The following is a 26,841-nucleotide window of genomic DNA, read 5'->3' on the forward strand; positions in this document are numbered from 1 at the left end:
CAGTGTGTGCACTTAGCCTGCAGTGTGTGCACTCAGTCTGCTTGTGTGTCTGCAGTGTGTGCACTTAGCCTGCAGTGTGTGCACTCAGCCTGCTTGTGTGTCTGCAGTGTGTGCACTCAGCCTGCAGTGTGTGCACTCAGTCTGCTTGTGTGTCTGCAGTGTGTGCACTCAGTCTGTTTGTGTGTTTGCAGTGTGTGCACTTAGCCTGCAGTGTGTGCACTCAGCCTGCTTGTGTGTCTGCAGTGTGTGCACTCAGCCTGCAGTGTGTGCACTCAGTCTGCTTGTGTGTCTGCAGTGTGTGCACTCAGTCTGTTTGTGTGTTTGCAGTGTGTGCACTTAGCCTGCAGTGTGTGCACTCAGTCTGCTTGTGTGTCTGCAGTGTGTGCACTCTGTCTGTTTGTGTGTCTGCAGTGTGTATTGTTCCTGTGTGACAGAGAATTGTTGTTTGCAGGTTTGCGAGGCTTCAGAAGCTGCTGGTGGGTCTGGCAGGGAGAAATCTTTATATCCGCTTTCATTCAAAGACTGGAGATGCGATGGGGATGAACATGATCTCTAAGGTAACTGTGGTTGTGCCTCCAGCTTTGTCCTCTGTCACTGTGAATACCACAATGAGCACGAGTTAAATCAAATAATGATAATAAACTAGCCAAATATGGCCTTACTGTCTGCAGCACTGCTCTTTAACATTACCTCCGACTGGTGCAGGGACAGGGCTGCACCTTCCTCAGCCTTGTTTGGCTCCACGTGTTTTTTTGTTAAAGCGATTTCTGCCTTACACCATCACCCAGTGCTCACTCATACTGGATTAACAATGGTTCTTATTCAGCACTTCTGGAAAAAGTGTTTTAGATGGATCAGCGTTCATCAACATGAAACTGCGTCGCTGTGTCAGATGCATTTATGACGTAGCAACCATACGTAATGAATCTGATCTGCCCACAGGGCACAGAGGAGGCTCTGAGGTTACTGCAGCAGCACTTCCCAGAGCTGCAGGTGGTGGCTGTTAGTGGAAACTACTGCACAGACAAGAAGCCAGCTGCCATCAACTGGATCGAAGGCCGGGGCAAGTCTGCTGTCTGTGAAGCCACCATCCCTGCCAAGGTGGTCAGAGAGGTAGGAAACACTGTGTGACCTTTGATGGGACTAGCCAGTTTTATACAAACTGTCTGCCAATAGAGTTTCAGCAGAAACCTGCAGTGAAGTGTTGCCTCCCTAAGATGATGACCAGAGGGGCAACTGGTTTCCTGTTCAACAACGTGTGGTGCTGTGATAAAGAATAGAAAAAGGGACACACGTTGAGCTGGTGTCAGTTTCACAACAGGAAGGTTTATTCTTCACAACAGCTTAGAACAGCTTCAGGTATCACCACACTAACTGCTGTTAGTGTTTCAGTCCAGTTTACCATACATGGCCACAGTTCCCTGAGCTAGAGACTGTATAAATCTCTCAATACAACTTTGACAAAACATAAACAAAATGTTGCTTAAATCCATTGATAATCTCAGATCCACAATATATCACAATAAACACATTTGTTTTACAAGAATAAACAAAACACAATAGTGTACTCTGTACTTCATTTTTAACTACATTTACAAACATCATAAAATGAACTCATTTTACAGATTTTAATTCTCGTTCAGCACTAACTTATTTATGTGAAATGTATTTCCACTGTACTGACAATATAACTTCTGTTTTTTAAAATATACAGCTATTTTACTCTTTACAAGAAAATAATGTCTTTGACATAAGACAAACATATTTACTGTTCTTATACAACCTACAACTATATAAAGTGCAATGCTCCTTTACAGCGTTCACTACTACTGTGCAGTCAGCATTGATCAAACAGTTTCCTTATAACACTCTATAAATGTCTTTGTATTAAACCACAAACTTGTTCTTGTAACCACAACATCAACCAGAAGAATAAAACATAGTATCAAACCAATTTATCAGAGTGCATAATACATTAATAGTTCACAGTCCAGAAGTCTCTCACAGGTCAGATTAGCTTCCCCACACACACTCAGTATCCCACATTAGCCCAGTCCGCTAGCATTAGCATCATTTAGCCTGCAGCCTTAACCCACAATTCGGACACAACTCAGAACGAATCCATTTCTTTAGCGAGTTGCGCTCATTACCCACATAAACAACATCCTCTGTTTGTAAGGTCTGCAGTATACATTCATTTAAATGCATTTACTAACCTGTGATAAAGAATAGAAAAAGGGACACACGTTGAGCTGATGTCAGTTTCACAACAGGAAGGTTTATTCTTCCTCTGTGCCCCAAAACGCTACTTGATACCACTACGCGTAATGCGCCCTCTAGCGGCTGGATGCAGAATAGCATTGTAAACTGACAGGTACACAAATACAATCATAACAAAAACCTTTGGGGGGGGGGGGGGGCTGTTTTCCCCAGTTTATTTCTGATACCAGATTTTACTAGAAAGCTTTTTCAACTCTCTACAGAAGCAATCTTTCACTTTAAAGACTTGGAGAGTCGTAGTATGGAACGCCAGGACTGCCATAATGAATTAATTAAATACACCATTAAATAATTAATTAAATTTGGCAATAATTAATTAAAATTGGAAATAATTAATTAAATAAATATTTTTGACACATTTAATTAATTAATTATTGCCACATTTAAATAATTATTTAATGGTGTATTTAATTAATTCATTTTGGCACAGTTGACTCCTTCAGGTCTCACCATGAATTGATTTTATCTGTCAACCTCACCCATCAAACCCAGGGGGCGGGGTTAACGCTGATCGAGTCAAAACCATTGCTTTGGCCTGGTGGCCATTGTTTTTAGCAGGCGTTTCTGCACACCAAAAAACGGCATGTTGAAACTAACAGAACTGAACTTTGAAAAACCCTGTTTGTGTGTCACCAAATACCGTTTTAATATTTTTTAGCCGAGAATGCAGCGGTTTAATCTTCAGATATCTGGTCAGTTTGTCAAGATACAGCCTCTTTGCAAAAGTGCTTCGATGATTTTGGAGATGTCTGCCCAGTCTCACGGCAAAGCGTGGGATAGACCCGCTCGCCTCGCAAGCAATCAAGCTGTTATTACCGCCGACAAAGCGCAGGCCCCGGTACACAGCTGTAATAACCCCCGCTGACACTGACTTCATTTACTGAGGTTATATTTATCAGGTTTTTATTTCCTGATGTTCGTATGTGTCCTACGTGTTTCAGTTGCCAATTCTGAATTATAACAAACATTAAAAACATGTTTAAGGAGGAGAGAGAGCAAATAAATCCGATTAACAGCTGATCTTTGGGTTTGTGTTCAGTAATCAGCGTGACCTGCGTATAAACGCATAAAAGAGATAACGTTGGTGTTTCCGTCATGTAACTGCTGGCTTTAACTGTACAAAGGTTGTTCGACACTATGAAACACATACAGCCTTCATGATTTTGGGCTAATATTTTTATTGTGAATATTAATCATGAGGGTAAACGGCCCTGTACACCACGGAGCGAGGTCAGCATATCCACGATATCTTCAGCTCTCTGAGTTAACACACAGTTTCCCAGCTGACTAATCTAACTGTCATCTACGAATATGTCACGGGTCATATTACAGTTTTTCTCAAATGCTAAAACACATTTCACAAACGTTCCCACCATGTTCCCCAATTTCTAAACACAACACCCTTTTCTAAAGCTACATAAACACAACCACACCTTCCCACTGCAAAACTCAAACTTTCACACCAAAAGAGCAGCTCGAAGCTTTCAAAAATGTAAACACTATACACATCATTACACACTACAGCAAAACAACTGAAAACACAATGCTCAATTTGTGAGAAGGTTCTTTGTTTCATAACTGCCAATGCATATTTCTAGAAACCATACAGTAACGGATCGTCGTAGATCTCTGCAGAGGATTAGGCATTTAGACTTGTGAGTTCCATATGAAGAGTATCAATCTATCGAAAATCCTGCATGTACGTACACTACTGTAACACAACTCAATGCAAAAACAGAATCTATTGCACACAACAGTACTCTTGAAAACATGATCAGGGTGTGAAGTTTTTTTATTTACTTTATTCACACCACACACACACCACAATCACTGTGCGGCATCATGTCTCTGAGCTGCATCGGGCCACATCACCTCATCCACATCGCAGGCTATATTGTCTCTTGCCAGGCACCACGGGAAAAACACCCTGGAATGGCGAATCCGTCCTTGGAAGGCCTCCGCTGGGATGTCAACACAGGTGAAAGTGTGAAAGTGCACATGTGTTCAGAACAACAGTCAATCAGGTTGCACAGTATTGTCCAGAAGTAATGTAGGCCACTGAGCAACACAGTATGTCCACTAATTGTACTGTGAACATGGATGTATACTTACTTGCACATACTCGTAACGTAGGTCTTTGTGTCGCGCAGAGTTGCGCTCAAAGGGAACCCTATAGACCTGTTTCATCCGCATCTTTTGGCGCCGGAGAACTCGGTCTATTGTGGCCAAGCTGACATCGTCAATGCTCTCAAAGTTGACCTTATCGGCAATGACTTTGTCTCTGATCTCCCGGAGTCTGATGAGGTTGTTCCCACGAACCATATCCACAATGAGGGTTTCTTGTGCGGCAGTAAATATGGCAACCCTCCCACCTCTATGTGGCATTCTTTCAACTCTAAAGAAAGAAACATGTGTTGTCAATTGACATGTGTTACAATACAGTCACAACTGATTTGAAACCAATAGACTACTTTCACAGGTTTGTTAAACTGTATTGTGACAAAGAAAGCAATAGAGTCCAATACCTGTTGTGTTGTCTGAATGCCCTGATAATGGTGGCCACGGTGAACCTACTCAGGTTTGGACGGACTCTTAGTCCTGCTTCAGCCATTGTCATGCCATGGACAATGACATGGTCAATAACTGTTGCTCACATCTCGTCCGTAATGATGGTGCGAGGTTGTCTTGCTCTCCCTCCTGGACCTTCTCCTCTCCCATGTTGGCCTCCTCCTCTTCCTCGTTGGCCTGCTCCTCTTCCTCCTCTCATTTGGACTCCTCTTCCTCGTTGGCCTGCTCTTCTTCTTCCAGGGCCAGCTCTTCTCCCTCCTCTGCATTGAATTCCTCTTCCCCTGACTCTGCCTTCATCCATTGTGTTTGTTTGGAATCTGCACTCTGAACTTGCTTTTATACATGTGGTCACAGCATTAGCAACAAGTGTCTTCAATTTTGAGTCGTTGTGTGTAATGAATGACGCCAGGTGTGTTCATTGTGTTCAAATATTGCTGACTGTGGCAAGCATGTTGCATCACATGAGCTTTCATTTGAGAATATGAGCAGAGTTCTTTTGCAACTTGTGTTTTGGCAAGGAAAGATGTGGTTAGATTTATGACAACGGAGGATTGTGTTCTGTGAATTGTGTCTTCATGTGACATGTGTTTATGATATTGGTAAATGATGGCTAGATTTAGTAAATGTGTTTAGACAACTGGTCATTTGGTTTAGAGGATTGGCTTTTGTGTTTTAGCATTTGAGAAAAACTGTAATATGATTTTACAGAAAATCATCCTTATTACTGCCAACTATTCCAGAGATGGGAAAATCTACAGAATAAAGAACACAAAAATATGGCAGTCTAACACAACACTGTAACAGAGATGAACGCATCAGTTTGTCACAGATCAAAGTGGAATGAAAGTGATTGGTTGAACAGGTGTTCGTGATCTGTGTTATCTGCGTTTTTATCAGCGAAAGAGACTCAGCAGCAGATTAGAATAACATTTATACATTTAATAAATCACCAAATTAATACTCGCAAGAAACGATCAAACCTGTTCCGACAATTTTAGTTTGTGTTCCCTCAGCTGCAGACTCGCTGCTGTTTAAATGTTTGAGAGGAAGATTAGATATAAAGCAAACGCCAAACATAGACACAGTCTGCGTTCACATATGATATGAGGCCAGCACATATAGTGGCTGTGTCCTGTTTTAAGATCATATATGTAAAATTGTTGTCTGACCTGCGTCGATCCAGCTGCTCAGAGTCCGTGGTTACCATGGTTACTGCATAAGCAGCTGTAATTTAAACAGCTGGCACAGCGGAAACCTACCGGCGACATGAGTGTTTATGTTTTTCATTGCAAAAGAACTGTCTGAATGGTTACCTGAAGTTAACCTGGATAAATTATAGTTAAGGAGTATCACAGATAACGCCCACGGAGCTGTGTGACTGTTCACCACTACACTGAAATAAGCAGGCTATTACTGAAATACACGTGCTATATCATAAACTATGATATAAATAGGGAGGTCCTATTACACTTTTTCCAGAATGCTTAAACCCTAACTGTGATTCTTATAGCACAATTTCTAAAACTATTAATACTTATAGCAAAACCACTCACTGAGTTTGCCAAACTAAAAGCACAAACACTGCTTTGCACTCAGTTTGCCATTTTGTAACACACACTTTGCAAACCTGTAGCTACAATCCACTGCACAGCACTCTTTTTGCAGAACTGTAAACACAACTCACGGCTTTACACTCAATTTCCAAATGATCAGCACACTCCTAGCAAAACTACACATTTATGGCCATTATTTACACTATTTTGCCAACTGTCTGGCACACTGACACATGTGAAAACTTTTTTAGATAGTTAGTTCACTTTGCAATCAGCCTAAGCACTATAATACAGGTAAGCTCTGTGTGTGGAGTACAATGGAGGGAGCAGGAAGAGTGAGAAATAGAGGAGGCCGAGGAAGAGGATGTGGAGGTGAAGAAGTAGGATGAAGAGGACAACAAGGACAAGGAGGTGAAGTTAGAGGAAGAGGACAAGGAGGAGCAAGAGGAGGATGAGGAGGGGGGAGAGGAAGGGTAAGAAGAGTAAGAAATAGAATTGCTGATGACATCAGAGCTACAACAGTGAACCATGTAATCAACCATGGAGTGACCCTGAGGGAAGCTGGCCAACGGGTTCAGCCTAACTCGAGCTGCTACACTGTAGTAAGCATCATAAGGACATTTTGAAATGAGAGTCGGTTCGTACAGTCACTTTGCACTAAGATTTGTAGCACTGCTGTATGCTAATGAGAAACACAACAATACCATAGATGTAAAAATACTGAAATTGTTACTTTACAGAATTGCTAGACGACCAGATGCTGGGAGCAGAGGAAGAATGTTCACTGCAGACCAGGAAACCCATATAGTCAATATGGTGATTGCAAATAACTCCATAAGGCTACGTGAAATTCAGCAGCGCATAACTGAGGATGACACCACCTTCCAAAACATACAAAATGTGAGCATTTCTGTATTAGGTTGTGTACTTGCCCGCAACAGAATCCGAATGAAACAAAGTGCATACTGTAGTGCTGTGCATGTGCCTGCTGTGCTGAATTTGTTTAGACTTGTCTAGAGAGTGATGGAGCTAGAGGCAGATGGGTCATGAGCAGTTTGTTGTGGATGAGGCTGGTTTTCACCTCACTAAGACAAGGAGACGTGGCAGGAACATTATTGGACACCGTGCCATCATCAATGTCCCAGGACAACGTGGTGGTAACATAACTATGTGTGCAGCTATAAGTCAAAATGGTGTTGTTCACCATCATGCAACCCTGAGCCCATATAACACTGCACACATTATTACATTCCTGGACACTTTACATGACATGCTCACTAATGTTCAAAGACCAGAGCAGACCAGATACATCATCATATGGGACAATATGACAATATGAATAGGACTGTCAGTGCGCCCCAGGGTGGCTGTGGCTACAATTTAGCTTGCCATCACCAGTGTGTGAATGTGTGTGAATGTGTGTGTGAATGGGTGGATGACTGGATATGTAAAGCGCTTTGGGGTCCTTAGGGACTAGTAAAGCGCTATATAAATACAGGTCATTTTACCATTTACCACAATGTTAGTTTCCATAGGGCTGCTTTGGTCCGCAACTGGTTTACAGATCACCCACTCTTCACTGTACTCAACCTCCCCCCATACTCTCCATTCTTGAATCCAATTGAAGAGTTCTTCTCTGCCTGGCGCTGGAAGGTCTATGACCGTCATCCCCATCAGTGCATAGCCCTTTTACAGGCAATGGAGGAGGCATGTGGGGATACTGACCAGGCATCATGTCAGACCTGGATACGCCATTCCAGGAGATATTTTCCCCGGTGCCTTGGACTAGAGGACATTACATGTGATGTAGATGACATTTTGTGGCCGGACCCAGAGAGACGACACGATGTAGACTGATTTCTTTTTTTTCCTCAGTGAAATTACTATTTTGTTTTGACTTGGAAATAAACACTTGTGTTTGTTTTGATGTGTGTGAATAAACACCAGTACCTGAAGTTTGGATCCCTCTATGTTTACGGACCTTTGACAAAAGTATGAGCTCAAACTGACATAGCCTACCTTGTGCACAGAGAAAGCAAAAGCCAGATGTGTTTTTATTCATACCATCAGTGTGTAGTTGGTGCATTGTGTGCTTATTAATGTGATGGCTTGTGTTAACTGTCTGATACAAAAATACCATTTTTATGAAGGTTTGGAGAGTTAAGCAAAGGTTATTCGCTTTTACAAGAAAACTACAATGTTTTGCTGATTTGGTGAAGGGTTTTCTTATCTGTGTGTAGAGTTTTGCAAAAATACCCAATAGTTACAAAAACACAAATTATATGTTAACCTTGTTTATTTTCAGTTAAGTAAACTCTAAAAATTCTAACAGACAGCTGGTGCTTAGCATACAGTTGAATAACTATTAAAAAACAGATGATGTAATATTTCTGTCCAGGTTGCAGTCTTCATGATGAACATGCTGTTGCAAACTCTGCTCCTCTCGGTGGAAATGCGCCTTCTCTTTCCTCTTTGTATAAAAACATTTTAAAAGTCAGTTTAATCTCAAAATTCACTGTTAAAAAATCCAAAACACACCAGATAAAGAAAAGCGAATGGTTCAGACTAACACATGTGGCAGTGAACCATTAAATTTCAGTAAAACTATGCGGTTATGAAACGTAACTTTCACCTCAGCCAAACCGATTTCCTCAGTTGTAAATAAAACAGCGAAGTAAACGTGACCCGACAGACAAAACCTGAGTGAATTAAGTCCAGTGTTTAACCACTGAGAGCTAAAACTCAGGTGAGGTTTCAAAGCTGTGTGCCGGTGATTGGACATCAGCCACTGATAAAGCTGGTTCGCCTATAAAGTGCTCTGTAGGGAAACAAGCTCCAGCAGCTCTGCCCTCGGGGGAAAAAAAACTATATTTACTTATCTTGTGCAGAAAAATGCGCCGACATTGCGTTATATCGAGCACAGTTAAACTGTGATCTCTTTTTTCTTTTCTTTTTTTTCTTTTTTTTTTGCCTGTCCCGTTTGGCTCTTTTGCCATCAGAATTATTGTCTAAAGGCGAAGAAAGATGCCCAACGGATTTACTTTACCAAATGGACCATCCCAGCCTTGCCGTATTGGTCCATTTGATTGACCTTTTATTGTTTATTTTATTTTATTTTCGCTTGCTACACACAGGACAGACTTGACTGGGGAAAAGAAAGGGGAGAAAGAAAGAGGGAAAGAAAAACAGCGGGGAAGAGGGACGGGGATAAAGGGCAAAAAACAAAAACCAACAAAATAAGCAGACAAAAAATACATATATCGATCACCTGTTGAGAAAGAAAAAAGGGAAAACAAGCAGAAGAAGAAAAAGAGCAACATAATAAACAACATCACGATGATATATGGGAATATGACAGTAAATACTAAATCGCTACCGTGAATCGCTACCTTATCGTGGTGGAGGGGTTTGTGTGTCCCAGGGATCCCAGGGGCTATGTTGTCTGGGGGCTTTTGCCCCCTGGTAGGGTCTCCCATGGCAAATTGGTCCTGGGTGAGGGACCAGACAAAGAGCGATTCAGAAGACCCTTATGAAGAAAACATCGAGGGAACAGTTTACCCTGCCCTGGATAGGGTTACCGGGGCCCCGCCCTGGAGCCAGGCCCGGGGAGGGTGCCCGAGGGCGAGCGTCTGGTGGCCGGGCCTTAGTCCATGGGGCCCGGCCGGGCACAGGACCGAAGAGGAGACATGGGCCCATCCTCCCGCAGGCCCACCACCCGCAGGAGGCGCCATAGGGGTCGGGTGCATTGTGTGCTGGGCGGCGGCCAGGAGCGGAGGCCCTGGCGGCCTGATCCCCGGCTGCCAAGACTGGCAATAGGGACATGGAATGTCACCTCTCTGGTGGGGAAGGAGCCTGAGTTAGTGCGTGAGGTTGAGAGGTACCGGCTAGATATAGTCGGGCTCACCTCTACGCATGGCTTGGGCTCTGGAACCAGTCTCCTGGAGAGGGGCTGGACTCTGTCTCAGTCTGGAGTTGCCCCTGGTGAGAGGCGGCGGGCTGGGGTGGGTATTCTAATATCCCCTCGGCTTGCTACCGGTACGTTGGGGTTTTTCCCGGTGGATGAGAGGGTTTGTTCCCTGCGCCTTAGGGTCGGGGAATGGGTCCTGACTGTCATCTGCGCTTATGCGCCGAGTGGCAGTTCAGAGTACCCAGCCTTCTTAGAGTCCCTGGGGGGGGGGTGGGGGGTGCTGGAAGGTGCCCCACCTGGAGACTCTGTTGTCCTGCTGGGAGACTTCAATGCTCACATGGGTAACAACAGCGAGACCTGGAGGGGCGTGATTGGGAGGAACGGCCTCCCTGATCTGAACCCGAGCAGTGTTTTGTTATTGGACTTCTGTGCAAATCACAGTTTGGCCATAACGAACACCTTGTTCGAACATAAGAGTGTCCATAAGTGCACGTGGCACCAGGACGCTCTAGGCCGCAGGTTGATGATCGATTTTGTAATCGTATCACCAGACCTGCGACCATATGTTTTGGACACTCGGGTAAAGAGAGGGGCAGAGCTGTCAACTGATCACCACCTGGTGGTGAGTTGGATCAGGTGGCGGGGGAGGACACTGGACAGACCCGGTGCACCTAAACGCGTAGTGAGGGTGTGCTGGGAACGTCTAGCAGAGGCCCCAGTCCGCGAGATCTTCAACGCACACCTCCGGCAGAGCTTCAACAGCATTCCGAGGGAGACTGGGGACATTGAGTCCGAATGGACCATGTTCAGCGTCTCCATCGCCGAAGCTGCTGCATTGAGCTGCGGCCGCAAGGTGGTTGGTGCCTGCCGTGGTGGTAATCCCCGAACCAAATGGTGGACACCAGAGGTGAAGGGAGCCACCAGGCTGAAGAAGGAGTCCTATCAGGCTTGGTTAGCCTGTGGGACTCCGGAGGCAGCCGACAGGTATCGACAGGCCAAGCGGAATGCGGCTCGGGCAGTGGCTGAAGCAAAAACTCGGGTGTGGGAGGAGTTCGGAGAGGCCATGGAAAAAGACTTTCGGACTGCCTCGAAGAGATTCTGGCAAACCGTCAGGTGTCTCAGGAGGGGAAAGCGGTGCTCTACCTGCACTGTGTATAGTGCTGGCGGAGCGCTGCTGACGTCGACTGAGAAAATTGTCAGGCGGTGGAAGGAATACTTCGAGGACCTCCTTAATCCCACTGACACGTCTTCCGAGGAGGAAGCAGAGTCTGGGGATGAGGGGAATGACCCGCCAATTTCCGGGGGCGAGGTCACTGAGGCAGTTAAACAACTCCTTGGTGGAAGAGCCCCTGGTGTTGATGAGGTCCGCCCCGAGTTCCTAAAGGCTGTGGATGTTGTAGGGCTGTCCTGGTTGACACGCCTCTACAATGTTGCGTGGAGATCAGGGGCAGTACCCCTGGACTGGCAGACCGGGGTGGTGGTCCCCATCTTTAAGAAGGGAGACCGGAGGGTGTGTTCCAACTACAGGGGGATCACACTCCTCAGCCTCCCTGGGAAAGTCTATGCCAGGGTGCTGGAAAGGAGAGTTTGTCCATTAGTCGAACCTCGGATACAGGAGGAACAATGCGGTTTTTGTCCTGGTCGCGGAACACTGGACCAGCTCTTTATCCTCTCAAGGATACTTGAGGGTGCATGGGAGTTTGCCCAACCAGTCTGCATGTGTTTTGTGGATTTGGAGAAGGCATTCGACCGTGTCCCTCGGGGTGTCCTGTGGGAGGTGTTGCGGGAGTATGGGGTGTCTGGCCCATTGCTACGGGCCATTCGATCCCTATACAACCGTTGCAAGAGTTTGGTTCGCATTGCCGGCAATAAGTCGGACTCGTTCCCGGTGGGTGATGGGCTCCGCCAGGGCTGCCCTTTGTCACCGGTTCTGTTCATAATTTTTATGGACAGGATTTCTAGGCGCAGCCAAGTGGCGGAGGGCTTTCACTTCGGTGGCCTCAGAATCTCATCTCTGCTTTTTGCGGATGATGTGGTTCTGTTGGCTTCATCAGGTGAGGGCCTCCAGCTCGCACTGGAGCGGTTCGCAGCCGAGTGTGAAGCAGCGGGAATGAGGATCAGCACCTCCAAATCTGAGGCCATGGTTCTCAGCCGGAAAAGGGTGTAGTGCCCACTCCGGGTCGGGGATGAGTTCCTGCCCCAAGTGGAGGAGTTCAAGTATCTCGGGGTCTTGTTCGCGAGTGATGGGAGAAGGGAGCCGGAGATCGACAGACGGATTGGTGCTGCAGCTGCAGTGATGGGGACGCTGCACCGGTCCGTCGTGGTGAAGAGGGAGCTGAGTGTAAAAGCGAAGCTCTCAATTTACCGGTCGACCTACGTCCCTACCCTCACCTATGGCCACGAGCTGTGGGTAGTGACCGAAAGAACAAGATCGCGGATACAAGCGGCAGAAATGAGCTTCCTCCGAAGGGTGGCTGGCCTCTCCCTTAGAGATAGGGTGAGAAGTTCGGCCATCCGGGAGGGGCTCAGAGTAGAGCCGCTGCTCCTCCACATCGAAAGGAGCCAGTTGAGGTGGTTCGGGCATCTGACAAGGATGCCTCCTGGGCGCCTCCTGGGTGAGGTGTTCCGGGCATGTCCCACCGGGAGGAGGCCCCGGGGCAGACCCAGGACACGCTGGAGAGATTATATCTCTCGGCTGGCCTGGGAGCGCCTTGGTGTTCCCCCGGATAAGCTGGAGGAGGTGGCTGGGGAGAGGGAGGTCTGGGCTTCTCTGCTTAGGCTGCTGCCCCCGCGACCCGGCCTCGGATAAAGCGGATGAAGATGGATGGATGGATACTAAATATTAAACATTATTGTGCAGCACGTAAGATCGACAGCACACAGTGTGCTTTTAGGTAGGAGCCAAAAAGGGTGTAGTTTGTGTGTGTGAGCACCCGTGTGTACACCTGTGAGCATGGACACGCTGGTATTTAAAAGGTTCCTTCATGTAATGATCTGTTAGAGGATGTGGGGGGGCCATAGCCCCGTCCTCCAGGGCATGAAGCAGTTATGGAGGAGATCAAAACTCCAGACATCCAGAGGCCCTCAGAACACAAGAGACCAAGGAAGACCAACAGAGGGGCAGCCGCGCCACTATCCCAGAAAGAGCTTAGGAGAGCCCCAGATGAGGGGTCACTCAGCAGCTGCGGAGCAGAAGCCGGGGGGGGGTTGCAGTGACGTGCCCATGAGCTCCGCCGGCAGCCAGCTGTGCCACAGTGACCGAGCCCCAGGCCGAGAGGCCGAGGGCACCCCACCCCGAAGGGGCCCAAGCGAGCCCCAGGCTCCAGGCCCCGATAAGCAGCCACCAAGGAGTGAGCCAGTGTGTACCTGGACGCCCATCCCTGGACACAAAGAACCACCAACACACCGATGTCTGAGGGCGTCCGCCACCGGCAGGGGAAGTGGTGGGGGGGAGTTAGGCCTCCAAACCTTGGAGGGCCTGAGATGGCCCCAGAGAGGTGGCGTCTGATACCCAACCTGACATATAGACACAGACATACAGGCACACACAGATACAAACATCCATTCCCACCCTCATGCTCTCATATGCAATTACTCTACACTCACCCAACGTGGAGACAGACATAAAGAGACGCTGTACACACAATCACACTCCCCAAGCGTACTCTAAGAACCGGGTCTAGGTACCCTTGCCCCTGGAGGGGGAAACTGCACCCAGACCCAGGTGGTGTTACCCTTTTCCCTGGGGTGGAGAGAAGCAGACCGCCCCGACTCGGCAGCAGCAGGGAGGCCCACATTCCAGACCCCAATCGGACGGCCAACTCCTCCTCCCAGCCCCCCCGCTCCAGCAGGCCGCAGAGAACGGGGGTGTGAGAAGACTCCCGACCTCCCTCCGCCCGCTCATATGTAGTGTTGATGCATGTGTGTTCTAAGCAGTGTTGGTCAAGTTACTTGAAAAAAGTAATCAGTAACTAATTACTGATTACTTCCCCAAAAAAGTAATCCCGTTACTTTACTGATTACTTATTTTCAAAAGTAATTAATTACTTAGTTAGTTAGTTACTTTTTAAAAACATGATTTACAACCTGAATAGGTGATAAAGCGATAGATCTTTCAGCCCAATTCTACTTTTTGTGCATAATCCATCATACAAAATGTAATCAAATGGAAATGTGTCTTTTTAAAACTTGTTTTATTAGTTTTAATCTTTTAACTTTATGCATCAAGCAAAAATTAAATTATATGCAACTTTCTCTGACTGGAAGAAATTTGTTTAACATTTAAACCTATTTTCTGCACATTCCAGCACATAAAATAAAATATGTTTTTGTGTTTACACTCACTCTTTCAAATAGATGCAAGTAAAACACAGCAGAAAATAAATAAAATCAAAGACTAGCGGTCCTGTTGCTCTATTTTCACCTGTAAAGCAGGACTGGGGTAGGCGGAGGTTTACCCTGGTGCAGGTGTGCCGCAGCGGTCAGTGGAAGAATCCGGGAGTTTCTCTCTGAATTTCACATTACGTCGTAGTGCACTCGGTGCTTGCCTGGAAGTTTAGGGGTTTAAAAAGAAGTTTTCTTCCCACGCACAACGGACACTAATGTTTTTGTCACTTTTTATGGACTCAAACTCAAAATAAGGTCAGTACTTCCACGCTTTAAACGCTACACGCTCATATGCTCTCCCGCACTCGATATATTATCCATTGTTGATCTGCAGACAGCTGTTGTCACGAACGTCACACTCGCTTACGTCACTGTCATGAGACATTCTCGCAAAAAATCACGGTTTTAGTAACGCAGTAACGTAGCATTCCTACGTGAAAGTAACGGTAATCTAATTACCGTTTTTGCAATAGTAATCCCTTACATTACTCGTTACTTGAAAAAAGTAATCAGATTACAGTAACAGTAATTGTTACTGCCCATCTCTGGTTCTAAGGTGCATTTAAAACCCAGGAGGGCATGGAGCTACCTGTGACTATCACCAGGTAACGTGGGCGTGTTTCTTGAATTAGCAGCAGGTGTTAAACAGCTGACAAGTGAGGAGGAGGATGCATGCAGGTAAACTGAGGGTCTGCTGAGCTGATCGCTGGTGTCGTGAGAAAAATGTCAGCTCGTTCTTTATGTTACAGAAGCACAGAGATGCAAGACCAGGCGGAAAGAGATGATTGTTCGGTGAAAATGAGAATCTGCGAATGCAACATGTGGAACACGGAGAGTGGAATATGTAAACAAACCGGTTAATGTAACCCCCCCCCCAAAAAAACAAACAAAAAAACCAAAAAAAAAACAGTTAAACTGGAACACCGGGGCTGTGAACTCGGTACACTCTGCATGCTGACTGTTAGCAGAGCAGTGACATCTCTGAAAACATCTGAGCACTTTTGCAAACATGTTCTGTGTTGACAACCTGACCAGACATGTGAAGATTACGCCACGACATTCGCAGCTAAAACACTATTAAATGTGTAGTTGGTGACAGAAAATCGGGGTATTTTAAAACTTTACACCACCACCATTGCTGCCTGTGATTTGAAATGTATTCTGGGATACCTGGCTGCCCCAAGTCCCCACAAGCAATCGATTATCTAGGATCGACCTGTCTTGACTTACTTTGCACGGCAACCAATCAAATGTTAGAAGCTGCAGTGGCAGCGTTTACCCCGCCCACTTAGTTTGATGGGTGAGGCTGACAGATAAAATGTTTTAAAGGCGAGACATGAAGGTGACAATAGTGCCAAAATGAATTAAATAAATAAATCATTAAATAATTAATTAAAACTGTCAATAATTATTTAAATGTGTCAATAATTAATTAATTAAATATGTCGTAAATATTTATTTAATTAATTATTTCCAATTTTAATTAATTATTGCCACATTTAATTAATTATTTAATGGTGTATTTAATTAATTCATTATGGCAGTCCTGGCGTTCCATATAGTAGAAAATGCATGTACTGACTCTGCTTTTTAGAGAATTATTAAATCCGTTTTTCAAACAGTAGGACCAAGTATAACCTTGAGTGTTAGGTTGGGTTAAAAACAGTCTGACAGAAAACAAGATTAAATTTGTCACACAAAACTGAGGAAACGGGATTTAAGTTCAAAATTATTGATCATAACACTCAGAAGTCTGATGGACCTTTATTGTTTTCACGAGACGTTCTCTCTCACAGGATGACGTCACAGAGCACAACTGTGTGGTTTTACCCACCAGGTGCAGAGTTATTTACCTGTGCTACCTATGAGTCACTGGGTGTGTCCCATCTGGAGACTCCAGTGTCCTACTGTGTCTTTTCATAAATCACTTTGATTGTTTCTAAAATGACGACAGCGTTTCATGATCCTGTCTCGGTCTCATTCCCTTCAGGTTTTGAAAACAAGCACAGAGGCTCTGGTGGAAGTTAACATCAATAAGAACCTGGTGGGCTCAGCCATGGCAGGAAGCATCGGGGGATTTAATGCACATTCAGCCAACCTGGTCACAGCCATCTACATAGCGTGTGGACAGGTAAATGACCTGTGAGGAAATGTTGTGCATCCAAGTTATTCCCATGTGTCCTGTGTTAATGTGTGTGTGTGTGTGTGTGTGTGTGTGTGTACAGGACCCAGCTCAGTCAGTGGGCAGCAGTAACTGCATCACCCTCATGGAGCCGTCAGGCCCAGCAGGAGATGACCTGTACATCTGTTGTACTATGCCATCTATAGAACTGGGCACTGTAGGAGGAGGAACCAACCTGCCTCCACAACAGGCCTGTCTGCAGGTACATGCACATCATGCATGTCAAGCAACTGAAGATCAGCAGTTAACACTGGGCAGTCCTTTTCATTTTAAAGTGGTTACACAACTGTTATATGTTTAGGATCATTTAAGATCGTGCAGTTAGAGGTGTCAATAATGGCAATGACAAGAAAGACTGATGGATGTGGTGCACAGTCTGAGTGTATGAAGAACTCAGCAGGAGGGAAACCTGCAGAGTGAGCACCAAAGTAAGAGGCCATAAAAGGTCTCAGTCATGTAACTCACTGCTGTGCCAGTAGATCAGTAAGTTGTCCTGAGTCACTTTTCTTGTGTCTTGTTGACAGCTGACAACTATAACTGCTCTCAGTTTGAGCCGTGAAAACAGTTTAGCAGGCTGCTAGCTAAAGTGACGGGAGAGAAACCCACTGGAATCAGTGACACAGCAAGCCCTTACCAGTTTAAAGTCAATCATCTGCAGCAGAAAAAAGTGAAGACAATGACATTACACTGAAGCAGGCGTAGGTTCCAGCTTCCTGACATCATCAACAATCCTTTTAAATACAGTTTTTATATTCTGTTCTTCTGAAGTAACATTTCTGCTTCCCTCCCAGTTCATGTCTGTCTGACCTGGACGATTACAAAACAGTGACACGTGTCCCCCGAGGACTTTTTATCAAACACAGACAGTGAACACATGCAGATGTTCAGTGCCCAACAGTGTCCATGAAAAATAAAACATTTTGGATTTCAGCTTGGACCGTGTCCCTTTATAGTTGTCTCCATGACGACTGTTTTTAGTTTGCACAGTCGTGTTGTTGTACCTGTGTGTCTGCAGTGAGTCACAACTAAAAACTTTGTTCTTAGATTTGGTTTTAGGAAAGACGCCAGGAGAGTAAATATTTCAAGAGGATGCACCAAGTGCAAGTGTGAGCAGAAATATATGGTGTGCTGCTGCACAGTGACACAAACCACAGTCGTGTGGTTTTTAGATCCTTGCAGAGCTCTTACATGGCAAAGATTACACAGTCAGAAATGGATTTGCAGCACTGTTTCATTCAAAGCTGCATCAATGGAAGGATTTGGTTGCCATATAATTTGTGCGTTCACATGTGTGTGTAGATGCTGGGTGTGCAAGGGGCCAGTCAGGACTGTCCAGGCGAGAACGCCCGACAGCTGGCCAGGATCGTGTGTGCCACCGTACTCGCTGGAGAGCTCTCACTGATGGCTGCTCTGGCTGCTGGGCATCTGGTCAAGAGTCACATGACCCACAACAGGTAAGAGCCTATAGTCCAGTGTTGGAGTTATGTTATTATTAACGTAGTATTCAGATAGAAGCAGTAATGAACCTATATTTTGTTATACTACAAATCCGAAAAGTATTCACAGCACTTCACTTATTCCACATGGGAGGGTCTTGTCTAGGACGCTTACTGAATACAGACGCCCCAGGTGGGAAACAAACTTGCGACTCCCATTGTATCTATATATATATAACACCCATCTCGCCCCTGCGGGCGGTTTATCCTCCAAGCTCGGGTCCTCTACCAGAGGCCTGGGAGCTTGAGGGTCCTGCGCAGTATCTTAGCTGTTCCCAGGACTGCGCTCTTCTGGACAGAGATCTCCGATGTTGTTCCCGGGATCTGCTGGAGCCACTCGCCTAGCTTGGGAGTCACCGCACCTAGTGCTCCGATTACCACGGGGACCACCGTTACCTTCACCCTCCACATCCTCTCGAGTTCTTCTCTGAGCCCTTGGTATTTCTCCAGCTTCTCGTGTTCCTTCTTCCTGATGTTGCTGTCATTCGGAACCACTACATCGATCACTACGGCCGTCTTCTTCTGTTTGTCCACCACCACTATGTCCGGTTGGTTAGCCACCACCATTTTGTCCATCTGCATCTGGAAGTCCCACAGGATCTTAGCTCGGTCATTCTCCATCACCCTTGGGGGCATCTCCCATTTTGACCTCGGGACTTCCAGGTTATACTCGGCACAGATGTTTCTGTATACTATGCCGGCCACTTGGTTATGGCGTTCCATGTATGCCTTTCCTGCTAGCATCTTGCACCCTGCTGTTATGTGCTGGATTGTCTCTGGGGCATCATTACACAGCCTGCACCTGGGGTCTTGCCTGGTGTGATAGACCCCAGCCTCTATGGATCTTGTACTCAGAGCTTGTTCTTGTGCTGCCATGATTAGTGCCTCTGTGCTGTCTTTCAGTCCAGCTTTGTCCAGCCACTGGTAGGATTTCTGGATATCAGCCACCTCCTCTATCTGCCGGTGGTACATACCGTGCAGGGGCCTGTCCTTCCATGATGGTTCCTCGCCTTCCTCCTCTTTCTTGGGTTTCTGCTGCCTGAGGTATTCACTGAGCACTCGGTCAGTTGGGGCCATCTTCGTGATGTATTCGTGGATGTTTCTTGTCTCATCCTGGACTGTGGTGCTGACACTCACCAGTCCTCGGCCTCCTTCCTTCCGCTTAGCGTACAGCCTCAGGGTGCTGGACTTGGGGTGAAACTCTCCATGCATGGTCAGGAGTTTTCTTGTCTTTATGTCAGTGGCTTCTATCTCCTCCTTTGGCCAGCCTATTACCCCAGCAGGGTACCTGATCACGGGCAGGGCGTAGGTGTTGATGGCCCAGATCTTGTTCTTACCGTTCAGCTGACTCCTCAGGACTTGCCTGACCCTCTGCAGGTACTTGGTGGTTGCAGCTTTCTTAGCGGCCTCTTCATGGTTCCCATTCGCCTGCGGGATCCCCAGGTACTTGTAACTGTCCTCTATGTCTGCAATATTGCCTTCTGGTAGTTCAATCCCCTCAGTTCTGACTACCTTCCCTCTCTTTGTTACCATCCGACTACACTTCTGGTAGTGTGGATCAGGGTTTTAATAGTTTTGCAATTTTCATTAGTTTTTATTTTTATTTCGTTTTGACTTCAGATTTTCAATTTTATATTAGTTTTAATTAGTTTTTACCAATTGTTTGCTAGTTTAGTTTAGTTTTTATTTTTTTGAAAATCCTTAGTTTCAGTTTAGTTTTGATTAGTTTCAGTTATAGTTTTAGTTGTGTTTGCAATAAAGTGTAACAAAATCCCAGTTTCATCATATCAGTCATTCTCTTCTGCTTATCCTTGGGTATGTTGCTATTCCAGCTACCATACCCTGCACCCTGCACAGGTCGCCTGTCTGTCACAGGGCTAACACGCAGAGACAGACAACTCACATTCCCACCTATGGGTTCTTTAAATAAATAAATAAAGGCAGATGAACAACCATTGATACCAGGCAACTATAAAATGTATATCTTGGCCCCAATGAGACTATTAACTCTTGCAGCACCGGGTGTTCGTAATTTTGGTCCAAGTGAATTGATAAACTTTTTGAAGGCAATTGACTCACACAGTTATGTAGATATCCCAGTCCTGTTGTCTCGGGATGCATCACGCTGCCTTGCCTGGTGTTAGCTTCTGTTTCTGGGGATGAGGGTTGGGCGTGCTCCCTTACCTTCTCCAGGTAAGCTAGGTTAGCCTTCTTGTGTGAGCTTTTCAAGTGCACTTTAAGGTTTGTGGGATTTCTTTCCCTTTAGAAATGTCCCTCATAATTTGTCTCTTTCCACTACAAGACACTTGCTTTATCCAAAACACAGTCATATTCAAAGTAATCCCAAATTGGACTCTGACGCTTTCTCACGACTTTTGTTGACATGATGCTACGCGTGGACGGAGCAGCAACACAGACGACCCGACTGAGGTACTTGCCACCTGCTGGCATAATGAGACACAGCAAGAACATAACCTGGAAAATACACTTCATTCTCACCCTTGACTAACGTATGACACATACACATCAACGAAAACTAAACACATTTTCTCTATAAATTCAGTTAATTTTAGTTAGTTTTGTGAACGGTCATTTCAGTTTTAGTTAGTTTTCCTTTTATTGCAAAGTCTCGTTTTTATTTTTATTTCCGTTAACGAAACTGTTTTTTATTCGTTATTTCGTTAGTTTTCGTTAACGATAATAACCTTGGTGTGGATCAGTGAATCGATGTCTCGTTCACTCTTGGCATACAGCTTGATGTCATCCATGTACAGGAGGTGGCTGACAACCGCTCCGTTTCGTAGTCGGTATCCGTAGCCAGTCTTGTTAATGATCTCACTGAGGGGGTTCAGGCCTATGCAGAACAGCAGTGGGGACAGAGCATCTCCTTGGTAGATCCCGCACTTGATGGTGACTTGTGCTATGGGCTTGAGGTTGGCCTCTAGTGTTGTACGCCACATCCCCATTGAGTTCCTGATGAAGGCTCTTAGGGTCCTGTTGATCTTGTACAATTCTAGGCATTCCAGTATCCAGCTGTGGGGCATTGAGTCATAGGCCTTCTTGTAATCAATCCAGGCAGTGCACAGGTTGGTCAGTCTGGTCTTGCAGTCTCGGCTGACTGTTCTGTCTACCAGTAGCTGGTGTTTTGTGCCTCTGGTATTCTTGCCAATCCCTTTCTGTGCCCCGCTCATGTATTGACCCATGTGCCTGTTCATCTTAGCCGATATGATGCCTGACAGGAGCTTCCATGTAGTACTGAGGCAGGTTATTGGTCGGTAGTTGGATGGGACCGGTCCCTTCTTGGGGTCCTTGGGGATCAGGACCGTCCGACCTTCGGTTAGCCATTCCGGGTGTCTCTCGTTAACTAGCAGCTGGTTCATTTGTGCTGCCAGACGCTAGAATCTATAATCCAGTTTTGAGTTCCCTCCCCAGACGCCTTAACGCCCACTCACATCCTGGGCCATCTGACCTCAGGAAATCACATGATAGGGTGGGGCCAGGTTTCACAATGAGCTCACCCGAAACCCTGGCTGATTAGGTCCCACACCCACTTTCACACCTTGGCGCATGTGATTAGAGGATCACCAGGGGTCCTTTGTCCCTCCTTGGGGGGATACTCCCACTGGGTTTAAATCTGGGACTCTCGGCCATTTGACCTTAGAACTGAAGAAGCTTCTCGGATGAGAGGTGAAACGTATTCAAGCAACTCAAAGAAGTCCAGACGCTTTTCTTTGCAAACTCCTTTGACTGCCACTGTGATGGTTACCGGACCCTGTTCAGGGAGGTCGCTATGGTCTGCCCTCAGATCCACTAGCCACTGAGCATTGCCGTTATGGGTTGCGTCCTTCTCCCATATGCTCTTCCAGTATTGCTCCGTCTCCAGCCTTGGTGGTGCTGTTCTCTTATTGTTCCCTTGCCACTGAGAGTACACCTTTGCTGGTTCTGTGGAGAACAGCTGGTTTATTCTCCTGCCTTCTATCTCTCTGGTGTACCTCCTCAAGCGGCTGGCCAAGGCTGTGAGTCTTTGCTTGGCAGTTTCCAAGGCCTCAGGTATGCACCTTCTTTGTCGCACCTTTCTGCAACTCCGTTAGTTGGCTAACCTCCCTCCGTGCTACTTTGATCTTGCCCTCTAGCCTCCTTCTCCATGGAGGGTACTGCCCCTTGTGGCTGTTCAACTTGTAGCCAAGCATCTCAGTGATCACTGCTGCCGTAGTGTAGATCAGCTTGTTAGTGTTGGTAATCGTGGTTGTAGGTATTATCCATAGTGCTGCATTAACATCATCTAGCAGACCTAGCAGACCTTCTGAGGGTACTTCACGTAATCTTGGTAACCGGCTACGGGGGATCCAGGTTTCAAGCTTGGCCATGATCCTATCTTTCAGGTCAGTTCCTCTCGCACTCAACGATCCTTCTCCTATCGCACTTGGGGCTATGTACCCAATCTCGGGTGGGGGTGATGATATCTCCCCCCTGACCTGGCGTCCTGACTCCTCCTTGCCGTAGCATTTATGTTGTACCTCGTCAATCTCTAGCTGTGAGAGCAGTCCCTTCTTTCGAATGTTGGAACACTGAGCTACTAGTTGTTTCGCCGTTAGTGTGGATGCTGGGTATCGAAGATTCCATAAGTCCCTCATCCTATTCATGTAACCCCTTCCGCCAGGGTTACTTGCGTAGTAGCATTCCAACAACGCCCTGTTTTCGTCTCTTGCCCACCGATGCCTTCTTGTTCCAGTAGCCCACTTGTCGTCAGGGTGCCCTGACGATAAATATATATATATATATATATATATATATGAACTTCCTGATGATATTTTATAAAGACAAATTAGTGCCAGAAGGTCTACAACATGTTATTTAGGAATACACATACATAAATATTACATTTGTGAATTTATGTGACACTGACAGTGTGTCAAACCCCCACATGCATGTGCGCTGTGATCTGTACGTATCAGTCAGTCTGTAGGTGTACATTTAACAACCTGTAAGAGAAAACAATATCACAAATACTCATTTTATACACACAAATCTTTTTGAAAGCAAACTGATCAGATTTTGTGAATAAGAACTCTTTATTCAGGTTGTTATACGTGTATAGATGAGTACTCACAAATGCATGCAGCAAAATTATGCGTTTGCACACATTTCATTGCACACCTGTAAATATTAGGTGGTTTGATCATCAGATCATACACATCTATGATTCTTTTAGATCTGTGGTTCCCAAAGTGTGTGTGTGTGTGTGTTTCCAAACCAGGTGAAGGTGCCAAGTTAGGTCTCCCCGACAGAATTAGTTTCCCCTGCGTTGGGAGCACACGCTGGGCTGTCCATATCACGGACAAACAGTATCCCACAGTTATGTTTTTAAACCCATTTTGCACAGAGAGGCATTTTTTGAAAAATGTATTGATGGCAATGTTGAATATTATTACACAGGAAAAAAAAACTACACCTAAAATAATGACAACATAAAGATGGTTTGTTTTTCTGTTATTTCAAAGAGGTAGCAGTTTATTTTATTGCTACCTGTAATTTATTGCAATTTACTTATATTTGTTTAATTGTTTACAAAAGGTTTGAGGTGTGAAATAAACAAAATATGGGTGTGTGTGGTTGGAGAATGTGTTTGTGCGGGGTGGGGGTTCTTGTAGAACAAAGGGGGGCCTTGCAAAAAAAGTTTGGGAACCACCTTCTTAGACTAATTTGTATGTTTTTGTGTTTGTACAAACTCTTACCTGAATGATTCTTTATCTACAGCCAATAAAACAGAAGACCAGCACTTAACTGAAGCAAACAGACTGATTTGTGTTATTGAGCTGTTCCTGAAATTTGCAGGGCTGTTGCAGTATCACATTCTCAAAATCTGAAGAATTCCCTATAATGAATTGTAATAATGAATAATTCATTTAAATTATTGCGTTATATTTAAAATGTGAATGTCCATAATCATTATTTAATTCTACCAACAATAAAGATCTAATGAATCTATTTTGTCTTTGTTTTGGTGCAATGATGCCATGATGGGACCTGATCTGACTCTTCTGTTCACAGGTCGAAGGTAAACCTGCAGGAGACAGGAACCTGCACCAGGGAAGCATCGTGAAAGAACAGCTGGGCCTGCTGGGAAAACTCAGGTTACTGGAAACATGTGGCCAATCTGAAAGGGGCGACTGATTCATCAATGACCTTAAAGATGATCCAAATCAAAGAGACTTTCTGCTGAACAGTTCCTGTTCTGACATTAAAGGATGAATCAGTATGTTTACTGAGTCTGGTTGTTTGATTACACCGAACGATCAGTTCATGACTTCTTTTATTTCAGCAGAATGATGTAAGCTTTACAGCCCATTGGATTCAAATTAAAATTTCTCCCCTCCTACATCCAGTCTGAGAGCTGTGAATACAAATACCATCATACCTGTAACTGATGTGTGAGACATGCTGTTTATCACTCTGTATGGTTTATAATTATTTAATTTCTTTGTCTAACAAGGGCACGTTTCAGTTGTTAAACATTCAGTCTGCACTTCACTCTTAGAGAACTACTGATTGCATTTTGCTGGTTTTATAAAAACTTGTCCACATCCTGACACAAACACTACAATACTACACAAAAGTAAAAGCACATTTGGGGTAATGCAACAGCAGCTGACTGCCTTTGACCATAATAGCACACGTGACAGCAACATTAGCAATGCTGCTGCAGACACGTGGAAGCAGAGCATGGATCCAACAGAAGAAATCATCACACAGAAACTTAACCACAGCTTTATGTGCTGCAAAAGGCAAAGCAACAAAACTGGAACAAAGCTGACTTACAGGCTAACAGAAGGTTAGCGGCTCACGTACCATGAGGGAGCTCACAACAGACAGCAAAGGGAGACGAAGAAAATATACACACACGAGGGAACATGAAGGAACAGCTCACAGCTGACACTAATCCAGAGTACTGAGACAAAGGAAGCAAAACTGATCATTGCAGACACTAGGCAGGAGACTATCGAAATAAAACAGGCAAACAACACCCTGAGACACAGGGACTGGGAATCAGCGGATTCAGATAAACGCAGGACCAAACCCATACAGAGAACCAGAACACCAACATCTCCCCAGCCCCAAAACACTGAACCACAGTAAACTCAAAACGCTCAAAGACTCAGGACCATGACAAAACGTACTTGGAGACAAACTCCATCCCACGTCACTCATGGTGCTGGTTGTGGAGGTAAGTCAGCTCACCAAGGTGTGTATTCTTACACTGATGATGACGATGATAATGGTGGACAGTTCCAGCACTGAATTCCTTTAATATGTCCCTGTACTTTGTTATTGTCTTCTTTTGCCTTTTCAAATGAATTTACTGATGATGTTCTTTACAGGAACATTTTAACTTGTTTGACTTAAAAAAAATAATATTTCATATTTACTTGAAATGATCTGACCTTTATTTGCACATTGGATTTTTAAAAAAAGACAAAAGAATTTTAAAAAAAATCTACACAATGACTCAGTTTTGAGGTCTTTAGGTTTGTAGAAACGATCTTACAGCTGAGTGTTAGAATGTAGGTGTCCTGTTGAATTCAGTGTGGTACATGTGAGTCTGATAAATGTGTGACAGCTACAGGTAAGCTTTTAATTTGTCCACTCCTGCTCAGTGGGTGTGGTCAGCAGAGATCTGAAACCTGCAAACCAAGGCCCAACCGCTGGTATCATGTTTGAGTGAAATGATTGGCTGACCTACAGTGGGATGATAGTAATGTTCGTATATCATGTCAGATTTAAGCTGATTCCATGTTACTGTATAAAGAGATTTAAATACATCTCCACTCGTCTTTTCAGATGACTTGATGTGTGACAGAATAGGTTCAAATACATGACTGTAGTTACAGTTGGCCTGTTGTTTCTTCTTCTTTCAGCTGCTCTCTGTAGGGTCGCCCACAGTGGGTCATCACCCTGTTCCTCACCCACTGCATGCCCTTCATCACTGCATCCACGAGCCTCCTCATTGGTCTGCTGCTTTTCCTCATTTCTGAGAGCTCCATTTTCTGGATCCCTCTCTTAGTTAATTAAGTTATTTTAAGCAGATGAAAATCTGAAAAGTGTGGTGTGTATTCAGCCCCCTGTGCTCTGATACCCTTAAGCAAAATCCAGTGATATCAATTGCCTTCAGAAGTCACCTAATTAGACAATCAAGTTCACCTGTGTGTAATGTAGTCTCATTATAAACACACCTGCTCTGTGAAGGCCTCAGTGTTTGTTAGAGAACATGAATTTGACAGACAGCTCAGGGACGAAGCTGTAGATATTTTAAGCAGGGTTAGTGTTGTGGAAGTTTTCCATTTAAATAAAGCCTGCAGACGAGCGGTAGCTAACATTCTTTAATCAAACACAAAGAACAGACAAACCAAGCTTGTGAAGAGCCTGCATGATCGCGGGGCAGACAGTCAGCAGAGTCTCCCAAGCCTAACA

The 26,841-nt window shown here is 45.2% G+C and overlaps 1 protein-coding gene and 3 long non-coding RNA genes across 4 annotated transcripts in view; all 4 read left to right on the top strand.

Moving 5' to 3' along the window:
• The window catches only part of hmgcra (3-hydroxy-3-methylglutaryl-CoA reductase a), a 35,466-nt gene extending 10,715 nt beyond the window's left edge, over positions 1–24,751 (top strand). The window contains exons 15-20 of the mRNA XM_003437610.5: positions 452–557; positions 943–1,113; positions 16,685–16,825; positions 16,920–17,078; positions 18,176–18,330; positions 24,424–24,751. Of these exons, the coding sequence (XP_003437658.1) occupies positions 452–557; positions 943–1,113; positions 16,685–16,825; positions 16,920–17,078; positions 18,176–18,330; positions 24,424–24,475 (784 nt within the window). The 3' untranslated portion in view covers positions 24,476–24,751. The remainder of the gene's footprint in view (positions 1–451; positions 558–942; positions 1,114–16,684; positions 16,826–16,919; positions 17,079–18,175; positions 18,331–24,423) is intronic.
• Positions 1,262–2,609, top strand: LOC112841820 (uncharacterized). Its single transcript, XR_003213206.1, has 2 exons — positions 1,262–1,325; positions 2,278–2,609. It is a non-coding gene; the product is annotated as an uncharacterized LOC112841820 (long non-coding RNA).
• On the top strand, positions 3,522–8,210 carry LOC112841819 (uncharacterized). Its single transcript, XR_003213205.1, has 2 exons — positions 3,522–4,258; positions 7,142–8,210. It is a non-coding gene; the product is annotated as an uncharacterized LOC112841819 (long non-coding RNA).
• LOC112841821 (uncharacterized) lies at positions 17,085–17,742 on the top strand. Its single transcript, XR_003213207.1, has 2 exons — positions 17,085–17,304; positions 17,401–17,742. It is a non-coding gene; the product is annotated as an uncharacterized LOC112841821 (long non-coding RNA).
• Positions 24,752–26,841: the final 2,090 nt, after the last annotated feature.

Source organism: Oreochromis niloticus, linkage group LG12 (assembly GCF_001858045.2).
Source record: "Oreochromis niloticus isolate F11D_XX linkage group LG12, O_niloticus_UMD_NMBU, whole genome shotgun sequence".
Taxonomy (NCBI): domain Eukaryota; kingdom Metazoa; phylum Chordata; class Actinopteri; order Cichliformes; family Cichlidae; genus Oreochromis; species Oreochromis niloticus.